This window comes from Schistocerca gregaria, chromosome X, assembly GCF_023897955.1.
Source record: "Schistocerca gregaria isolate iqSchGreg1 chromosome X, iqSchGreg1.2, whole genome shotgun sequence".
Classification (NCBI taxonomy): Eukaryota; Metazoa; Arthropoda; class Insecta; order Orthoptera; family Acrididae; genus Schistocerca; species Schistocerca gregaria.
Genome location: NC_064931.1, coordinates 482,290,211 through 482,307,668, shown reverse-complemented (window position 1 = coordinate 482,307,668; position 17,458 = coordinate 482,290,211). Strand labels below are relative to the sequence as shown.

At 43.0% G+C, this 17,458-nt stretch overlaps 1 protein-coding gene across 4 annotated transcripts in view; it reads left to right on the top strand.

The window, feature by feature from the left end:
• The window catches only part of LOC126298945 (uncharacterized), an 828,858-nt gene that overhangs the window by 755,369 nt on the left and 56,031 nt on the right, over nucleotides 1–17,458 (top strand). For 3 of the 4 annotated variants that reach the window (XM_049990548.1, XM_049990546.1, XM_049990547.1), the window contains exons 20-21: nucleotides 7,771–7,922; nucleotides 13,915–14,110. In XM_049990548.1, the coding sequence (XP_049846505.1) occupies nucleotides 7,771–7,922; nucleotides 13,915–14,110 (348 nt within the window). Of the gene's footprint in view, nucleotides 1–7,770; nucleotides 7,923–13,914; nucleotides 17,140–17,458 lie in introns of those variants that run through there. The other variant, XM_049990549.1, reaches the window with a different exon arrangement.

The window sequence follows — 17,458 nt, the reverse complement described above, 5'->3', positions numbered from 1 at the left end:
CCAAGCTGCATTCGAACAGCGTCAATGGCAGCATGAATACGCTGCTCCAGTGTCTCCACATCTGGAATGGGCTCTGCATACACGATACTTTCGTTATGTCCCTATAACCAGAAATTGCACGGGTTGAGATCCAGTGAACGAGCAGACCATGCAACCTCCTCGTCCGATCCATCGACCAGGGAAGACACGATTGAGATTCGTCCGGGCGTTAACGGCGAAGTGGGCTGGAGCACCATCATGTAGCAGCCCATAACCCTTAGAATCATCAACGGCACGTCTTCCAGCCGGGAACGCAGAGTTACACTTGAGAACCGCCGATAGTTCCAGCCTGTTACGCGACGTCGATCACGGGACCCCGAGCTAGTGCAGCTCTCTTCGCTTTCTGAGCTGCATACCTTACCTTACCTTCCCTTTCCACATCCCTCCCTGTCCCCGATCCTTCTCCCCCCCCCCTCCCCCTCCCTCGTTCCCTTCCCTCCTCCCTCTCTTTGGGAGTATGTTTTGTGCCTACGTCCGGAGACGGACGCTTCTGACTGTAAGACATGGCTTCTTTTCTTTTCTCTCTATATTGGAAAGTCTGTCCTCACTTTGTCCTTCCCTTCTCTTTTCTTTGATTCTTCTCTTTACCTTCTCCGATGCGGCGTTTGAGACCTCTCCATTCCTTTTCTTTGTTCCTCCCTTTCTCTTTCTTTCATCCCTGTGCGTGTCTGGGCCGATCCACGCGTAACAGGTGACGGGGTAAAGCGTAATTCCCCGCCCCAGGTAGACAAGTAGGACACGTACGTACCCCCTGGTAAAGGCCAGGCCCAGGGAGGGGTGAGTACCCGAGCTGGCACCTTCTGTACGTGCCGATTGGTCCCTCCGTCCGTTTCCCGGGAGGTGTGACCTGAGGTGTGGACAATCACCTAAGGCGGGAGTGCCCTCAGAGAAGGCCCCCACTAGGAAGGAGCGCGCCATCGGAGACCCCGGTAATCATGGGGGATACTTTCCGCAATGGTTTTCTCTACTTCAACTTCTGCACACAAGAGAAAGTTAGATCAGTCTCAGCCACGGACAATTCTTCCATTAGTGCCAAAGTTCCTAGTTGTTTCTCGGTCTGACAAAGATAGACTTCTCCAGTCAACCCTTTCATTATTCAGAAAGGTGTCGACGCAATTGCAGGTCCTGTTAAGTCTTGTCCCCGGTTACGAAATGGCACCTTGCTGTTAGAAACGGACAGTACCCTCCAGGCACATAAATTGCTTCGAACTGCACTGCTACACACCTTCCCTGTCCGGGTGGAAGTGCACCGTAAGTTAAACTCATCGCGCAGGGTGGTTTACAGATCACTCGACGGATTATCCAATGAGAACATTCAAAATTACCTGTCTGATCAGGGCGTAACGGCCGTACACCGTCATGAAACGGGTTGAAAAAAATTGGTACCGACTCATACTGTATTCTTGATGTTTGGCAGAGTTCAAATTCCATCAAACATTAAAGCAGGATATGAAATCATTTCAGTTCGCCCTTACATCACCAATCCTACGCGTTACTATCGGTGTCGGCGGTTTAATCATACCAGCCAGCTGTGTTCCAATACGGCCAAATGTATTACATGCGACAGGGATGCCCATGAGGGTGATTGTACACCTCCATCGCCTCGTTGCATCAACTGTAAGGGCGACCATGCTGCTTCCTCTAGAGATTGCCCTATTTTTAAAGATGAACGAATTATTTAGGAAATCCGAGTGAAGGAAAAGGTGCTCGTAAGTTATTCGCCAGTAGAAAGACCACTATACTCCCAGCGGGTAACTATAGCACTGTCCTCGCCTCTCCTCTACCTACTATGGAGGTAGCCACGCACACTTGCGATCTCACCTTCAGCGCCACGGTCGTCCGATCGGCCAGCCCAAAGATCGCCCATTCAACCTCCCCACTATCACCCGCTCACTTAAGGCTCGGCCTTCATCGGCTCCTCCTAAGTCACGGGGCCCCAAAATCGGACGCCTGGACTTCCAAAAAAGAGCCTACTCGCGAATATTTTCTATGTACCCAGACCTCACAAGCATCGACTCTTCCCTCATATCAACGTCCTGCTTCCAAGAAGGCTCATAAGAAACGAAGTTCCTCTCCTCCTCCACCTCAGCGTGTCTGTTCTACAGCGCCAGCCAGTGGTATCCGCCCTCGGTCGTCTTCCGTGTCGCCGAGACTCGCCACTGGAGGCCGATCACTGGCGGCAGGAACTACCCACGAACAACCTATGGATCAGGATCTTCACCTTCTGGCTGAATGCTGTTCCACGCTGTCGGCCGCTGGCTCTCAGCGGTCGTTGAGTTGACGGCAACCGTGGTGAGATTTTTCCCTTTTCTGTCCACCCTATGTCAATTATCCATTGGAATGTCCGTGGAATTCGCTCCAGTCGGGATGAATTGTCGATCCTCTTACGATCCTACCCCTCCTCCCCCCCCCCCCCCCCTCCCAGTCGTTTTCTGTTTTCAGGAAACAAAGCTACGTCTCCATGATCGCTTAGTCTTCCTTCATTTACAATCAGTCCGGTTCGGTTTCCCCTCTGTTGGCGCCCCGGCACATGTGGGACTTAGGATTCTTCTCCATTATCACCCAATCCCCTTGAACAGTTCCTTCCAAGCTGTCGCTTTATGTCTGTCCCTTTCTGGATACATCTTCTCTCTATGTACCACACCAATGGCAAAAGCCGATCGCCTTCATTTCCTTGGTCAGTCCCCCCCTCCCCCCCCCCCCCACCCCCATTTGTGTGTTGGGGACTTCGACTCCCGCCACCCGCTTTGGGCATCTCTGCATCCTTGTCCAAGAGGCTCCATATTGATTGACCTCTTCCACCAAGTGGATCTTGTTTGCCCCAACACTGGGAACCTACATTTTTGTCTGCCTCCACGTCAACCCTCTCTCATTTGGACCTTTTGGTCGGTAGTGTTCAGCTAGCTCGGCGCTTTGAATGGTTCGCTCTTGCTGATACACATTCGAGTGACTATTTTCCCCAGGACCAGATGGCATCCACGACCAAATGTTGCTGCATTTATCATACCATACTCCACACTACCTCCTTCGCCTTTAGAATGGAATTTGGACCGGCAGTACAGTTCCCAGAAGACGGCGGTAAGCTGTCGTCATTCCTGTCCGGAAACCAGGAAAGCGTTAACACCTCCCCTCTAGCTATCGCCCCATCTCTCACGAGTAGTGTATGTAAGGTTTTGGAGCGTATGGAAATTGCCGTTTAGGCTGGTGGCTGGAGTCCTGAAACCTTTTAACACCTGCCCAATGCGGTTTCCGAAGGCATCGTTCTGCAGTTGACGATCTTGTTGCTCTCTCCACCTACATCATGAACAGTTTTCTTGGGAAACGCCAAACGGTAGCTATATTTTTTGATCTTTGGGGGGGGGGGGGGGGGGTCGCCATAAAGCGCCCTCCCCCCCCCCCCCTCCTTTGTTGGAATACAGGCATCCTCTGCTCACTGTTTTCTTGGGGCTTTCGAGGTCGGCTGCCCCCTTTTCATTCGTGAATTTATGGAGAGAGCCCAAATTTAAGGTGCGGGTGAACACTACTGTCTCCTGTACTTTCTCCCAAGAAAACAGTCTGCCCCAGGGGTCTGTTCGAAGTGTTGTGCTGTTTGCCATTGCCATAAATCCAGTTACGGATTGTCTCCGTTCCTATGTCATGGGCTCCATCTTTGTCGACGATTTTACGATCTACTACAGCTCTCAACGGACCAGCCTTCTTGAACGACGTCTTCATGGATGTCTCGATAGCCTCCACTCATGGAGCATCGAAACCAGCTTCCGATTTTCTCCCAGTAAAACTGTCTATGTAAATTTTTGGCGTCGTAGGGAGTTTTATCCACCTTGCCTACATTTAGGCCCTGTCGAACTTCCGTTCGCGGACGTCGCCAAATTCTTGGGACTTAATTTTAGAAAATTGTGCTGGCCTCCCTACGTTTCATATCTTTTGGCTCGCTGTCTGATACCACAACACCCTCCGTGTTCTGCGTGGTACCTCCTGGGGAGCGGACAGAATGATCCTCCTCCGCGTCTTAGTGCGCTCTGAATTGGAATACGGAAGCATGGTTTACTCCTGCACGGCCGTCTATTCTTCGGCGTCTAGATTCTGTCCACCACCGTGGATTGCGTTTAGCCTCTGGAGCTTTTTACACCAGCCCTGTGGAGAGCCTTTATGCTGAGACTACTGAACCTCCACTGTCCAATCGGCGAGCTGTCCTGAGTCGTTACGCTAGTCATCTGTCTTCCTTATGACTGCTCATCCGATCCTTGCCCCTCCTCCCCTTTCTTTACTTCTCCTTGGATTTAGGGTATGTAGGCCGCCCTGCCTCTCTACCACCACTAAGAGTCCGGTTCCGTCAAGTGCTACACTCCCTTTCCTTCCAATTTCCTAAAACTTTCTTGACCAATGGGGCTGCGGCGCCACCTTGGTTTCGCCCCCGGACGTGCCTTCTCCGTGACCTTTGTCAGCTTTCCAAGGATACCCCCTCCTCTCTTATAGTTTGTCAGGCATTCGCTCCTCTGTGAGTACCAATGGAGGCTGACTCATTTATTTACACCGACGGCGCAAAGACCACGTTTGGTGCTGGGAGTGCCTATATTATTGGCGACAACCATGTTAGATTTCGGCTTCCCGACCAGTGTTCGGTTTTTAGCGCGGAGCTTCACGATGTTTCCAGGCTATCCAATACATCCGTCGCCATAAGCGGATGCAGTATACTATATACTCGGATTCGTTCAGCTCTCTTCTCAACCTCCAAGCTCTATCCCGTCCACAAAGCCGGACGCGGTGCGGTTCCAGGCGCTTCAGTCCGGAACCGCGGGACTGCTACGGTCGCAGGTTCGAATCCTGCCTAGGGCATGGATGTATGTGATGTCCTTAGGTTAGTTAGGTTTAAGTAGTTTTAAGTTATAGGGGACTGATGGCCTGAGATGTTAAGTCCCATAGTGCTCAGAGCCATTTGAACCATTTTTATCCCGTCCACCTTCTGGTCCACCGGATTCAGGACTGCCTATACATGCTCCACTTGGGGGGCGTCTCTGTGGCATGCCTCTGGATCCCAGGGCACGTCGGTATCCGCGGAAACGAGGCTGCAGTCTCTCTTACTCGGCCCGCCGTTCGCATGGTTGCCTTTGCCGATCTACAGAACGATTTATGTAGTCGTGTTGCTCTTTTATGGCTCACACATTGGTCTGCACTTCCTGACAATAAATTATGGGACGTAAAACCTGTTCCCTGTGCTTGGACCTCTTCCTCCCGGTCTCGTCGTCGGGAGGAAGTAATTTTAACCAGACTCCAGATAGGGCACTGTCTTTTTAGCCATTTACATCTTCGTGGCAATCGCCCCCGGCTTTGTTCCCACTGCTCCCAACGGTGGATGGCGAGACACCTTTTACTTCAGTGCCCCTATTTTATTCCACTGCGCGACCTTTTACAGCTGTCGCCTGATCTATCCTCCCTTTTAGCAGACGACACACGCTCAGCCGATCGCGTCCTTGAGTTTCTTGAGTTTATTAGTGTCAGTACGATGGCAACGGTCATTTGAAGCTCTTTTTCGGGGAAAACAATCTCTCTTCAATAGCAGTTATCTCGGATTTACTTTCGTTTTTAGTTTCCCTCCTCCAAGAATTTCGATCCCATTGCTGACGATTCAAATTTTTTGTTTACTAAGCCACAGAATGGGCGCTTACGACCGTTGCAGTTTTGGGCCTTAAAACCGTAATTAAAAAAAAGTTAGGCGACATGGAAGGAAGACCGGTCCCAAAATACGGTCGCCAGTTATCTGGGCCCCACAAATTCCGGTTGCACCGTTGCTGATGATTCACGGTCGCCATACCACGGGGGTTCTGCATACTATCCCACAGATGACTGTGTCGTTGAAGATACCACTCCGCGTAAATGTGGCCTCATTTGTGAATAGGATGGATGACACAAGTCCCGGAATCGTGGTTGGCTGGTGAATAAACAAGTGACAAAACTGTTCCCGGTGTGGAAAGTCTGTCGCTAGTAAGCCATGCGCACGCTGTAAGTGATAAGGGCAGTAACAATTGTCATAGAGAATGTTCCGCACTGTCGTCTGGCTGACCCTGTACTGGTGGGCCGACTGCCTGGTACTGACACGACGCTCGCCTTCCACAGTGTTAATCACATTATTCTCAAAGTCTGGTGTCCGAACGTTTCGGGTACGTCCTTAATGATTTCCTGCTTTCTGAAATGACCCTGTCTCACAAAAATGGCGACACACAGCCGCAAACATTGAATGCTGTGATTGTTGTCGGCGGGGACCGGTCTCCTGATTCAACTTTGCTGCCCGCCGCCCGTTGCAATTTTTCGGTAAGCTCTGGAGTCAAATACTGAACCATATTATACAACGCTGTATCACATCCATTGGAAGGTGAGTCAGCAAGAGAAATGAATCGGACACAACATTACCAGTTAGTATGGCAGTAGAGGGCGCTAGGGCACGACGTATGAGGAACAGTACCACCCCGCAGGTGGAAACCATGACTACTGTAATTGTGGCTGCATGGTACAGCTTGTATTATAGCGCTGTCTCTGTAACAAAGTGTGATGGAATAAATGGTCTCTAGTATGGAAACCATGAATTTCCGGACACATTCATTAGAACTATTTTGTTCCGTATTCTCTCATCGATCAATCTCTAGAGTTTGTACACGGTGGAAAAAGTCACTCTGTAGAATAGTTCTTCGGATTCCTAGATCGAAGTGTGATGGTTAGATTCACTAAGTTTCGTTGCCACGGAGTGGCCAGCAGCGTTACGAATAGATGATGATTTTTCAGATACGGTGCCAGATTCCAGTTGCCACCGATATTGTTAATTAGCCAGTGTTGTTCACTCTTGGTTTAGATTTCAGGTAGCTATCACTTTGAGTCTCAATAACTTAAATAGACCAAAACAATAAAAAATATGTAATGATGATCAACAATTGTGGTCTATACGATGATTGCTTTGGGTATATGGGGAGGGGGGAGGAGAGATGGATAGATACGTTGGATGGCTGGTTGGCGTTTGTGAAATTCTTTGTAAGCCTCACTTGCCATAGTTCGGTAAACAGAGACTATGCTGACAAGTTGAGAAGTCTTTGATAGGTGCGGCCCAAACATATCAAATTTTTTCTTGTCTATCGCACACTATATAATAATGTCAGAAAGCGAAAAGGCAAGAAACATACGAATTGTATACAGTTTCTCGCTACGTTTCTCATTAAGCAGTTATTCATTACGGAATGTCGTATACAACGCAGTGTAGTTGAATTATGCTAGCTCGAAGCAACCAAAAAAAGCTAAAAGCTGTTTACGTTGTCATTCTGTTGCTCCAGTCGTCAGACTTCGAAAACAGGGCGTTTCCTTTAGCAGCAATTATCGTTTTACCATCTGAAAACTTGTTTTGTGTTGAAATAATTTGGTTATAACGTGAGGTGAAGAGCTGAATTAGAACATGTTTTTGCACTTTAATGCTAATTTTCCTGGTGATCTTATCTAGGGCTCCACTTCGTTACCATTTGTGCAGGTTTCTTTAGTGACTGAATACCTGGATCTAGAGAAGGGCCATTGATTGTATTTCTTTCTTCTGTCCGCCTAAATGCCGATTGGAAGGACACAGTGGCTCAACCGGACATCTGCAAGACTGTCCTACAATAACAGCAAGCGTTGTATGTCAATGGATGAAGTCTGAAAATATTACAAATGGAAAAATTAGTGCTGCAGAAGGCAATGATGTTTACATTGTTGCAGGTGGAGCTGACGTCCCTGCTGGATCGCAAGGCGGATCTGCTGCGCTTCAATGTGGCGGTGCACCGCTACCACACAGACACCGGACACCCGGCTAGGCTGCTCAAGGACGACGTGGCCGAACTCTACCGCGTCTGGGACGACATCGTGCAGAGGTAAGTACACTAGCTCCCAGCCTGCAGAGGCTGGCCGCTCCTATTTATTGGTTGGCTCGAATCGAATTGTGCCTCCGACGAACGAAGGTAACATTACGGTGGACCGGCGTAACATTTCCTGACACTTTCAAGAACAAATCGTCTTAAAGGACGCATTTTTGAGTGCTCTCCCGGTTTAGTGCTGCAATTAAACTGCGTATTTTCACAACACGCAAGATTAAGTAAGGAAATTATCAAATACGGCACTGGAGCGTCACGAACATGTGGCCAGCAGAGCCTTGCTCATATCAGCCAATCACTGCACAGGGTACGAGACTTCATACGGACCTCTCACTGGCCTGACGAAATATCCAGGCCCTGTGGCGTATGTCATAGCATGTGACACTAGAGGTCTTAAACGTTGCAGCGACCGTCTCCAGCGGGGAGCGAGTTGCTATTTGAGACCGCTGTAATACTTCATAGCTGCACGCTTAAATACTCACGCTCTTGATAACAGATGACAGAGTTAAGGACTTTATTGGCTAACTTTCCGTTAACATACTGATTTCCTGCACGTAGCCGCGCGTTCGCGATTTATGGCGGACAAGACAACGAGTGTGACGTCTAAAGTTCGTTGCGGTACCCATATTTCCCGTGGGCCCCGTATGTCGCTGTCGACAAACGTGGGTGGAAGAATTTAGTGCATCTTCATCAGCAGTATAATAGCTTTGTATGGAATCACATCTTATTATGACTTTCACTGGCAAATCATCGCTTGTCCTGAGCTCTGAGTGGCTTATAGAAGCAAATCGAGGCGGCTTCATTTTGGATTGTGTGTTGGTGAAGCTGAAATGCCGTGTCATTGGAAGAGACATAGTACAACCTCGGTTTGATGAAACATGTCTGTCATGCTCTTTAAAACAAACCATGCCGGCATTTAACGTAGGGAAAATAACCTTTGTTATCTGAGAAGGTTATACTAAGCGTGATTTGAAATTGAAAGGGCCTTGCATAAGCCAGCCGCTTGTCTTACTGCAGAGGCTGTATGTGCTTATAACAACGAAGTTGTTACTGTTTCCAGCGTTAGAGATGTAGGGGTAACAAAATGTTCGGCTTAAGCCAGCCTGTATCTCTTGCCTGTCTGTCGGGCTAGGTATGGACCGGGAGGCGTGAATCAGTGTAGAACGTACAACCCAGAATCCGAATAGCATAAAGACATGGTACGCGGCTTTGAGAGAGAAAACGGTGGTGGTCTACGTATGGCGACCCACACAAGGATTACAGTCTGTTCTTACCTTCTTTAAACGAAACGAAAAGTTCTGCTCAGTTGGTGCAGTGTCAGGATGGCAGCTCAAGTAGCAGGCGATAAATGCAGAGGGGTGAGCCGTGCATTAGCATGCAGACGAATGGCGTGTAATCCGGAGTGACCGGCCGCAGAGGTCGGCTTATTGCAGCTCGCCTGCGCAAATATTGACCCTCCCGGCGGCGTGATGATCTCTCAAGGCGCCCCGGCCCCACAAAAATTGGCTCCCACGGCTCTCCCTCTGGCCAAATCAAAACAAACACGGGGCTGTGTAGGAGCTTTCTTTCTGCACCTTACACGAGACGTGATAGGAGAACGTCAGTTGTTGTTGGATGTTTTTACTGCGCCGTGCCTTCTAAAGTGTTACTAAATTGCGTCCACTCGTCTGTGCCAAGTCCCGCAATTGAGTTAAACACGCCAAATCCTCCACTTAATATTGATTTTGCGTTGGAATTCACCACAAAAAGCCACACACTTCAGAGGTAGAGTTACTGCATCTTGCTTTCACATTTAGTTGATTGCAAATGGTGACTGAGAAACAAACTAAACCTGTAGACATGTACCTCTCTTGGCCTGAAGTGAGTGCAAAGGAACTTTTGATTCGTGTAATTTTTTAAAACTGGTCAGTGATAGGAAGAATTGGATCTCTCCCTCCCCTTACTGTATGAAGTTCCACATACAGGAATTTGTATAATCTGTTCTCCACAGTGTGGACATTTTATTTATGCGTTCAGTAGTGCTTTCTTCAACAATTCAGATCAGCTGGTCAGATGTTTGTTTTCAGATTGCTGCAACCAAAACTCTTTTTCACTTCAGCCACATGTTGTTGCATTCATCTTGTAATATGAGGATGCTATGTCGTGACTGTCAGTCCAAACACAGGATTGACACAGTTCTCCACCCTAGTCTATTCTCTTGCAAGCTGCTACATTTCTGCATAAAATTGCATTCACTTCAGCTTGCTTTTATAGTCCAGATTTGGTTTCCCTCTACTACTTTTGCCTCTATACATCTCTCTCTCCAATATGAAATTAACTCCTTCTTGATACTTAGTTGTGTTTTAATCACCCTGCCTTTAGTCAAGTTTTTCACTAAATTCCACCCCCCACCCTCATTCAGTTTCACTTCATCATCATTAGTCATCTGATATAACCATCTAATTTTGAGCAGTCTTCTGTAGTGCCATATTCAATAAATGTTGTATTCTCTCCTCAGAACTTCTTATTGTTCACTTTTTAATTCCATAAAATGCAACAATCCAGGAAAATATTTTCAGAAGATACTTCCAAACTCTTAAATTTACATTAGATGTCAATAGATTTTTTTCTTCTTCAGAAAAAAGTTTGTTACTGTTACTTGTCTGCATCTCATAATCTTTCTGCTGCATCCATGTCAGTTATTTTTCTGCCAAAATAACAAAATTACCTTCTACTTCCAGGGACTCCTTTCCCAATCCAATTCTCTCACCTCACCTAACTTAACACTCTCAAGGCTTATTTTCTGTGCAGTTACCGATATATTTGCAAATATGTGTCCCATAGATGGGGACAAAAGGGCACAGAATAGTTGTACAAATCTACCACAACTTCTGAGCCCAGAAGTTTTCACTGGAGTGCAATAGCCACAGCAATATTCATAACTGCACACCTAGCATGCTAATTCAAAGTTATTCTTCTGAACCATTAATGCATTTTGTTTTTCATCGAATTCTAGGCTCAAAAAAGTTAATATTGTTGAAAGTCCTCTGACTCTTCCAATGTAATTTATTAGTGTGAACAGGCCACTACTTTTATAGTAACATCAAAGACAATAGCGATGTTATGTGTGAATGTAACAATGGCTTGTGGCAAAATTTTGCATTTTGTTTATGAGAAGCAATATTCGACTTCATAAGTAGTTATAACCTGCCACCTTGATTTGGTAGGAACCCTCAAACGAAAGATCCCAAATCAATAAAAATTCTTCCAATCCATATGTGGCATTCAGCAAACCATCGCTTTACAGTATTGGTTAGAAACAGTCTTGGTTGCAAATCAATAATTACTTCTGAAGCCATTGTGGCTTACCAATGCAGTTCACATAAATGCATTTACAGCAGTGTAATTCAAATGTAAGTTGCCATATTTATATACACAATGATGTGTGGATTCCTGCTGAGGAATATCACTTGATGGATGCCAGAATGAGTTCGCAGTAAAAGGAAAAATTGGCAAAGACTGTTGCTTCCTTCCAAGGATAGTCCCCAGTTTTATGGGTGTTGTTTTTAATATCTTTGTCACCTCTATGTGTGCAGAAGATAGTGTCACATGGATTTCATTCTTTAGTTTTATTTTTAATGGTCTAGTTGTTATTGTGGACATTACATTGTTTGAGATTAATTTCACATTTTCTACGTTTTACGTAAATTATTGATTTGGGATTTCTCTGTAACACTTTCTCCAGCAGCTAAATATCAGACGTGACTAATGGAATTTGGATAGATGCTGGAGACGCAGTGTGTGGCTCCCTCAGCAGCATTTCTGTTTTGGAAGTATACAACAAAGCCAGTTGATTTGCAATTGCTCCTGTTCCAGTAGTTTTGTTAGCTGTGGACAGCTGGAATATTTCCTTGACTCTGTAATTAGTAATTGGCTTCTGGCCATGAAGACTTGGATTTAACTGATTTAAGGATTCTTTGGTCTCTTCGTCATGTTGTACAGTTCTTTGAACTGCCACTTTGCAAACTGTACAGTGAATAGTTAATAAGTTCACACTCATCACTCTTGCAGGAAAGATTTGAGGATAATGTTTTGAGATAATTTGTTATCCCTATTGTCCATAGTCATTAGGCAAAGAATGATAATTTTTGGCCTCTCTCTTTCCAGTGCTGCTTGTGCCAAATATATTCATTTTTGTAGAGTTCGTAAATGAGGACGACATGACATTTGTAGTTTCAGTAACTTCCCAATGGTGTTTATTAATATGCAGCAACTTTTGAAGATATGGCATTCAACATTATCCAAAAAACCATCAAAACTGAAACAGTTATGTTATTCTGTACTGTTGAGTGCTCTCATCTTTGTATTACATGCTATTTGCAGAGAAAACTTTTTGCAGTTTACTTTGAAAGTACAGAATACCCATATAGTTCAAGCTCTTGCGGCTATCTTGACAGCGGATGATTTAAGCGATGAATGTTACCTTTATAATGCAGAATATTGTCACCAAGAAATGTGGTGCAAATAAGTGAGAAAATTCATCTTCCTGTGACGTGTCTTGTATTACGTTATTATAATGCTCTTAGATTCGTACAAATGATCATTATGTTGAGAGAGAAATGTCGTATTTTTGGATTGGAAATAAATTCATAGACTGTTTCTTGGAGACCTAGTTGACATAATTGGGTAGCAGGGTCTGAGAGTTTAACATCTAAGTGTTGTTGTTGTTGTTGTTTTAATTTTATGTTGTTTGGCATGTAACTTCAGGTAGGGGTTTTGTCATATTGGAATTTCTTAAATTAAAACTGGGCCAAACAGGAACTGTGGAATCCCTGTAAGTCACACACAGTGTTTTATAGTACAGAATCAATTTTATATATGCTGTGGGGATGGATTTCCAAATCAACAAGAGGTAGATTTGTGTTGGAACACTCTCGTTGATTTTGAAGTGAATATTGTCAACATTAATTTGAGTACAACACACAGGAAAGTAAGTGCAAGACATTGTTACCTGATTCCACACTCACGCTCTCCTCATTTGGCTTTCCATGTTGAAATCGTTAGTCAGAAGTATGTGAATAAATTTTTGCACAAACTGCTCTTGTCTTACATTAAAAGTACCTTCAACACAGGTGAACATTTTGAAGTGGACATCAGAAAGCTCTTTATTCAAAATGTAAACTGTCTGTTGATCAGAGCTATTCCAGAAAAAAAAGCAAGATTAGGTTTTAACATTCCGTTCGAACAATAGATCTTCTAGAAACTGCACATCAATTCAGATTCAGGAAGGATGGCAAAGGAAATTTGCCATGCCTCTTTCAAAGGAACCCTCCTGGGACCTTAAGCAATTCTGAGAAACTGTGTGAAACCCAAATCAGGATGGCTGGACTGGGATTTAAACTATCATCCTTCCAAATATGAGAGTACTTGGTGCTATGTCAGTTAGTAGTGCTGGCTGGAAAATTCAGTGTAATTACATTTCTTGTGGGTTTTCTTGTATGCTCTTAGATGCAAATTTAGAGTGAGAACAATATTTAGTAGTAGGCTTCATTGCCATATCAGCCATTTCAGTCTCTTATATTTTGTAGAGACTTCTCTTCATTAGCCATCTCTAATTACAGTCATACTTCAACAGCTGGTACTATGTGAGTTACAGTTGTGCCTCAGTTTCATATAAAGACCAGTTGTCTTTTGGTAGGCCAATGACAAGAACATCATTTACCTAGTATCTCTCAAATCAGAAGGTACTTCACTGTATTACTAACTTACAATCCATGTTCAAGAAACTTGTGCATTAAAATCTGCATAACAACTAAGTGTTATGCAGTAATCATTTCAGTATTTGGAAGTATGCTGGGAATATGCCCATTTTCTTGCAGTAGACTTGTGTGACTGACACGTCAACTATTCTCAACAATTGTAGTAATTTATGTTTTAGTATTTAATGAGTGACAGCAGATTTGTGGTGGTTCTTGCAGTTAATGTTTTATGTGAATAATTTTTCACTTTACAGGGTTACTCAACAACTGGCAGTATTGCAACGAGCTGCACAGACGTGGCAACAGTTTGACACAAACATGACAGAACTGCAAGGTCTACTGTGCAATGATCGAATGACATTACATATGCTGGACGCAGCTCTCCGTGGAGGCCAGCTGCAGCCTGAGGTGGCTCGTGTGCTGTCTGAGAAGCAAGAAGCACTATGTCAGGTCAGGCCTTGTCGCCCATTATGTCTGGCCATTATTGCTACTGCCTCTGCCTGTCTTCTCATAATTATTGCAGTCTTATGGATGTGGTTCAGTAGTTTCACCATCTGGTCATTATTCATATCTTAAATTGTAGTGGCCCCTGAATGTTACCAATTACTGTGAAGTGCCGAGCAATGAATTTTGAGAACGCACCTGCATGTACCTGAGATTGCACATCTTGTACATTCAGTAGTTTTCATTTTTTCTTTCTTTTTTTTTTTAATTGCAGTCATTGTGGAGGATATAATTTCATCTTATATTAGGAGTGAAAGTGTAGAAATATTAAGTTTGATATTTATCTTTGCTGAGTTTAATTGAGAACATTACTCAGTATTGTTCATAATGCTCAAGAGGACTCTCAGGAATTTGTATTGGTAGAATTGGCTTCAGTTTTTAGTCTGTTTCACCAACTTTTGTAGCAATTTGAAAGAGGAAGAACTTTTGTTGTCCCATATTTTCAAAGTAATTGCACAAATGGCATGGATGGGACAGTGATGCAATTACCTCTTTCATTTTTCAGGTATGGTTTAGATAGTGTTTACACAGCACAAAAGTGTTGACATGGAGGAATTATGCCATTCTTGCCATCTAAAGACATCTAAAGTACAAAATTAAGGGATTTCACTATTACATATAACAAATTTTTCTACATCCATGTAGGCACTAACTGATGTGAAATACAAATGGTAATGAACATCCTGACAAGGTTTCGAGTGGAAATCTGGGTTTTAGTCTTGTCTTTTTTCGCACTGAAGTGTTTTTGCCATACCTCTTTCATTATTTTCTTGTGTTTTTTGTTGGTGCTTCGTGAAATTTTTGTTTCGTTACAAGAAAATATGAGATTGCAGATCCTGTTACTCTCATGTAAAAAAACTCTGTTCATTCTTGTGATCCAAGACTACTCTCATAACATCTTACCACCTGAATTAATGTCACAGATCTTATGTCAGAATGCTTCCCAAAACTTGTACATTTTTGACAGCAAAGGCATAGCTAAGAAAGTTGAGCAGTTGGAGGGTCTGTTTCTCAGAGAAACCTACTCTTCTTTGGCAAAAATGCAGTATAAACTTGTTGTGATAATGGAGTTAGCTGTTGTTTTAAGAAACACTTTATAATGCCAAGGCTTCGATTCTGTGTGATACTTACACAGTGATGGGTGGCGGGACTTAATGGAATCGGTTGTCTGTGACTGTTCCAGCTTACAACATCCTGACTGTATTGCTACAACTAAAATTTTGGGATGAAACATTTTATTTGAAATATAAATAATGTCACAGAAATTTTCTTAGAGAGAAGTTAAGGATCTGGGAAATTCTTAGATGTAATGCATTGAGCAGAGAATTTTAATATGATCTGAAGCTGGAACAGGCAATGCATCTGCTGTCAGTGTAGAAGAAATATATATCCTGACCAAAATTTTTATTCCACTGGAAGAAAGTGGTATCAGTTTGATGCAGATATGACTGAAGTGTTCTCCATTAACCAACTTCTGCCCCCTGTGAAACAACCTTGATTACATTTCACCATTTGAAAAGTGTGCTTAAGTAGTATATTGCTCTCAATATAAAATTTAGTGGTCTGTGTGTCACAGTAATTCACTACCAACCTAAGATTGTATTGTTGATTGAAGAGAGAATTTTCTTTCAGCATGAGTAGACAAAGTTGAGCTTATGGCCAAAATAGTGTGGCAAGCAAGTTTTCGTTCACCTACCGTGGTCATAATTGTAACATGCAGGTTCTTGTTGTCAGTTTTGTTGTTGTCGTTGTTATTACTATTGTTTCTTAAAAGTTTGTTGAATATATGAAACATGTACATCTGAGAATTTAGTTCTTAGTAGCCTGATAAATGTTTTGCTTGTGTAATGTTGTACAGTACCTGATGTTGCTACCTTGCACAAGTGATAGAAGAAATATCATCCTCTTTTATTTCACCTTATCCAGATTTACAGTGTAGAATAGTCGTTATCTGTCGATCTAAAAGGTGATAAAAGAGGGAAATTATAGATAAATAAACTTAAATAATCAATGGAATGTTGAGGGGAAAATACTGTAACCTTGAATTTAATATGTCTGTACAGTAAAAGGGAGAAAACAAATTTCTCATTAAAACTTAGTATTGTGAGCTGCACGTGTTAGACAAATACTGGAGTATCCTGCTTGCAGTATATCATTTCTATTTTCACTCTTTATGTAAACAGGCATAGTACACTCCATTATTAGGCAGAATTAATAATTCTTTGTAATTTCATACAACTAATGAGTATAAATCTATTCACAAGAAAATTTAATGTGCTGGCAACTGATTGAAGCAGTGCTGATGTTTTCAATAAGTAACAAGGTAGGTGAAAAAATGAGGCATTTGATTTCCTCTATCTGCATGTATAAAAGAAGCTATACTTTGCCACTGTTAGTGATATGAATCTCTAGAACTTGCATAGTGACACAAGAATTCGTGAGTCAGTAACTGGAGGAACTGGAAGTTAGGCAGCATCAACTTGATTTTTTGTTTTGTTTTAGTGAGAGTTCTTGCATGCTGAAACAGTTGGCAGCACTGTGTTAAACTATTGTGCATTGATTCGTTGAAACTCAAGATATTTGTTAATGCTTCATTGCATGGTGTTTTATGTTTGCATGTTGTTTGCAGTTTAGATGTGTTTTAAAAGTGAACGCTCTCATCACTATGCAGTTCATGTTAAATGACTTAAACTTGTACTTACTAAAGAATGTACTGTATTAATAAAGGTGTTTATTTAAAAATGTTTCTGTTCAAATATGCTTATCACAACCCTTTAATTCTTACATTACCTAACAATGATAAAAGGATTAGCAAAGAAGATAAACTTTTTTAAAAAACTCTTTCATTCCTTTGATAAAATAGAATTACTCAGGACCACAGTATCGATAATCCATATGAGTAAATTTGCAATACAAGAACAAATAGCTTATTTTTGATTTTATATACATTAGTCGTATTGTTTAGTTATGAAAAAGAAAAATTCTGAATGCTTCACAGTGTAATAAATGTAGCTTCTGTGAAGCTGTTCTATTGCAAAAAGAGTTTATTTTAGGTTGACGTAAAAGTTTATATTGCTGAATATAGATGAAATTTGTATCGAAATTAGAGAAAATGTAGTAATCTTTAAATTCTATCATTAGTAAATTCTGTTCTCGAACAATTTTGTGATTTATAATGTAACTTACTTCATATGGCACAAAGGATTGTGATAGTGTTGTTAACTGGTTTCATATTCCTTGATTTTGCACAGAAGCAAGCATGGCAAATATTCTTCCATCATCATTGAGTTATAA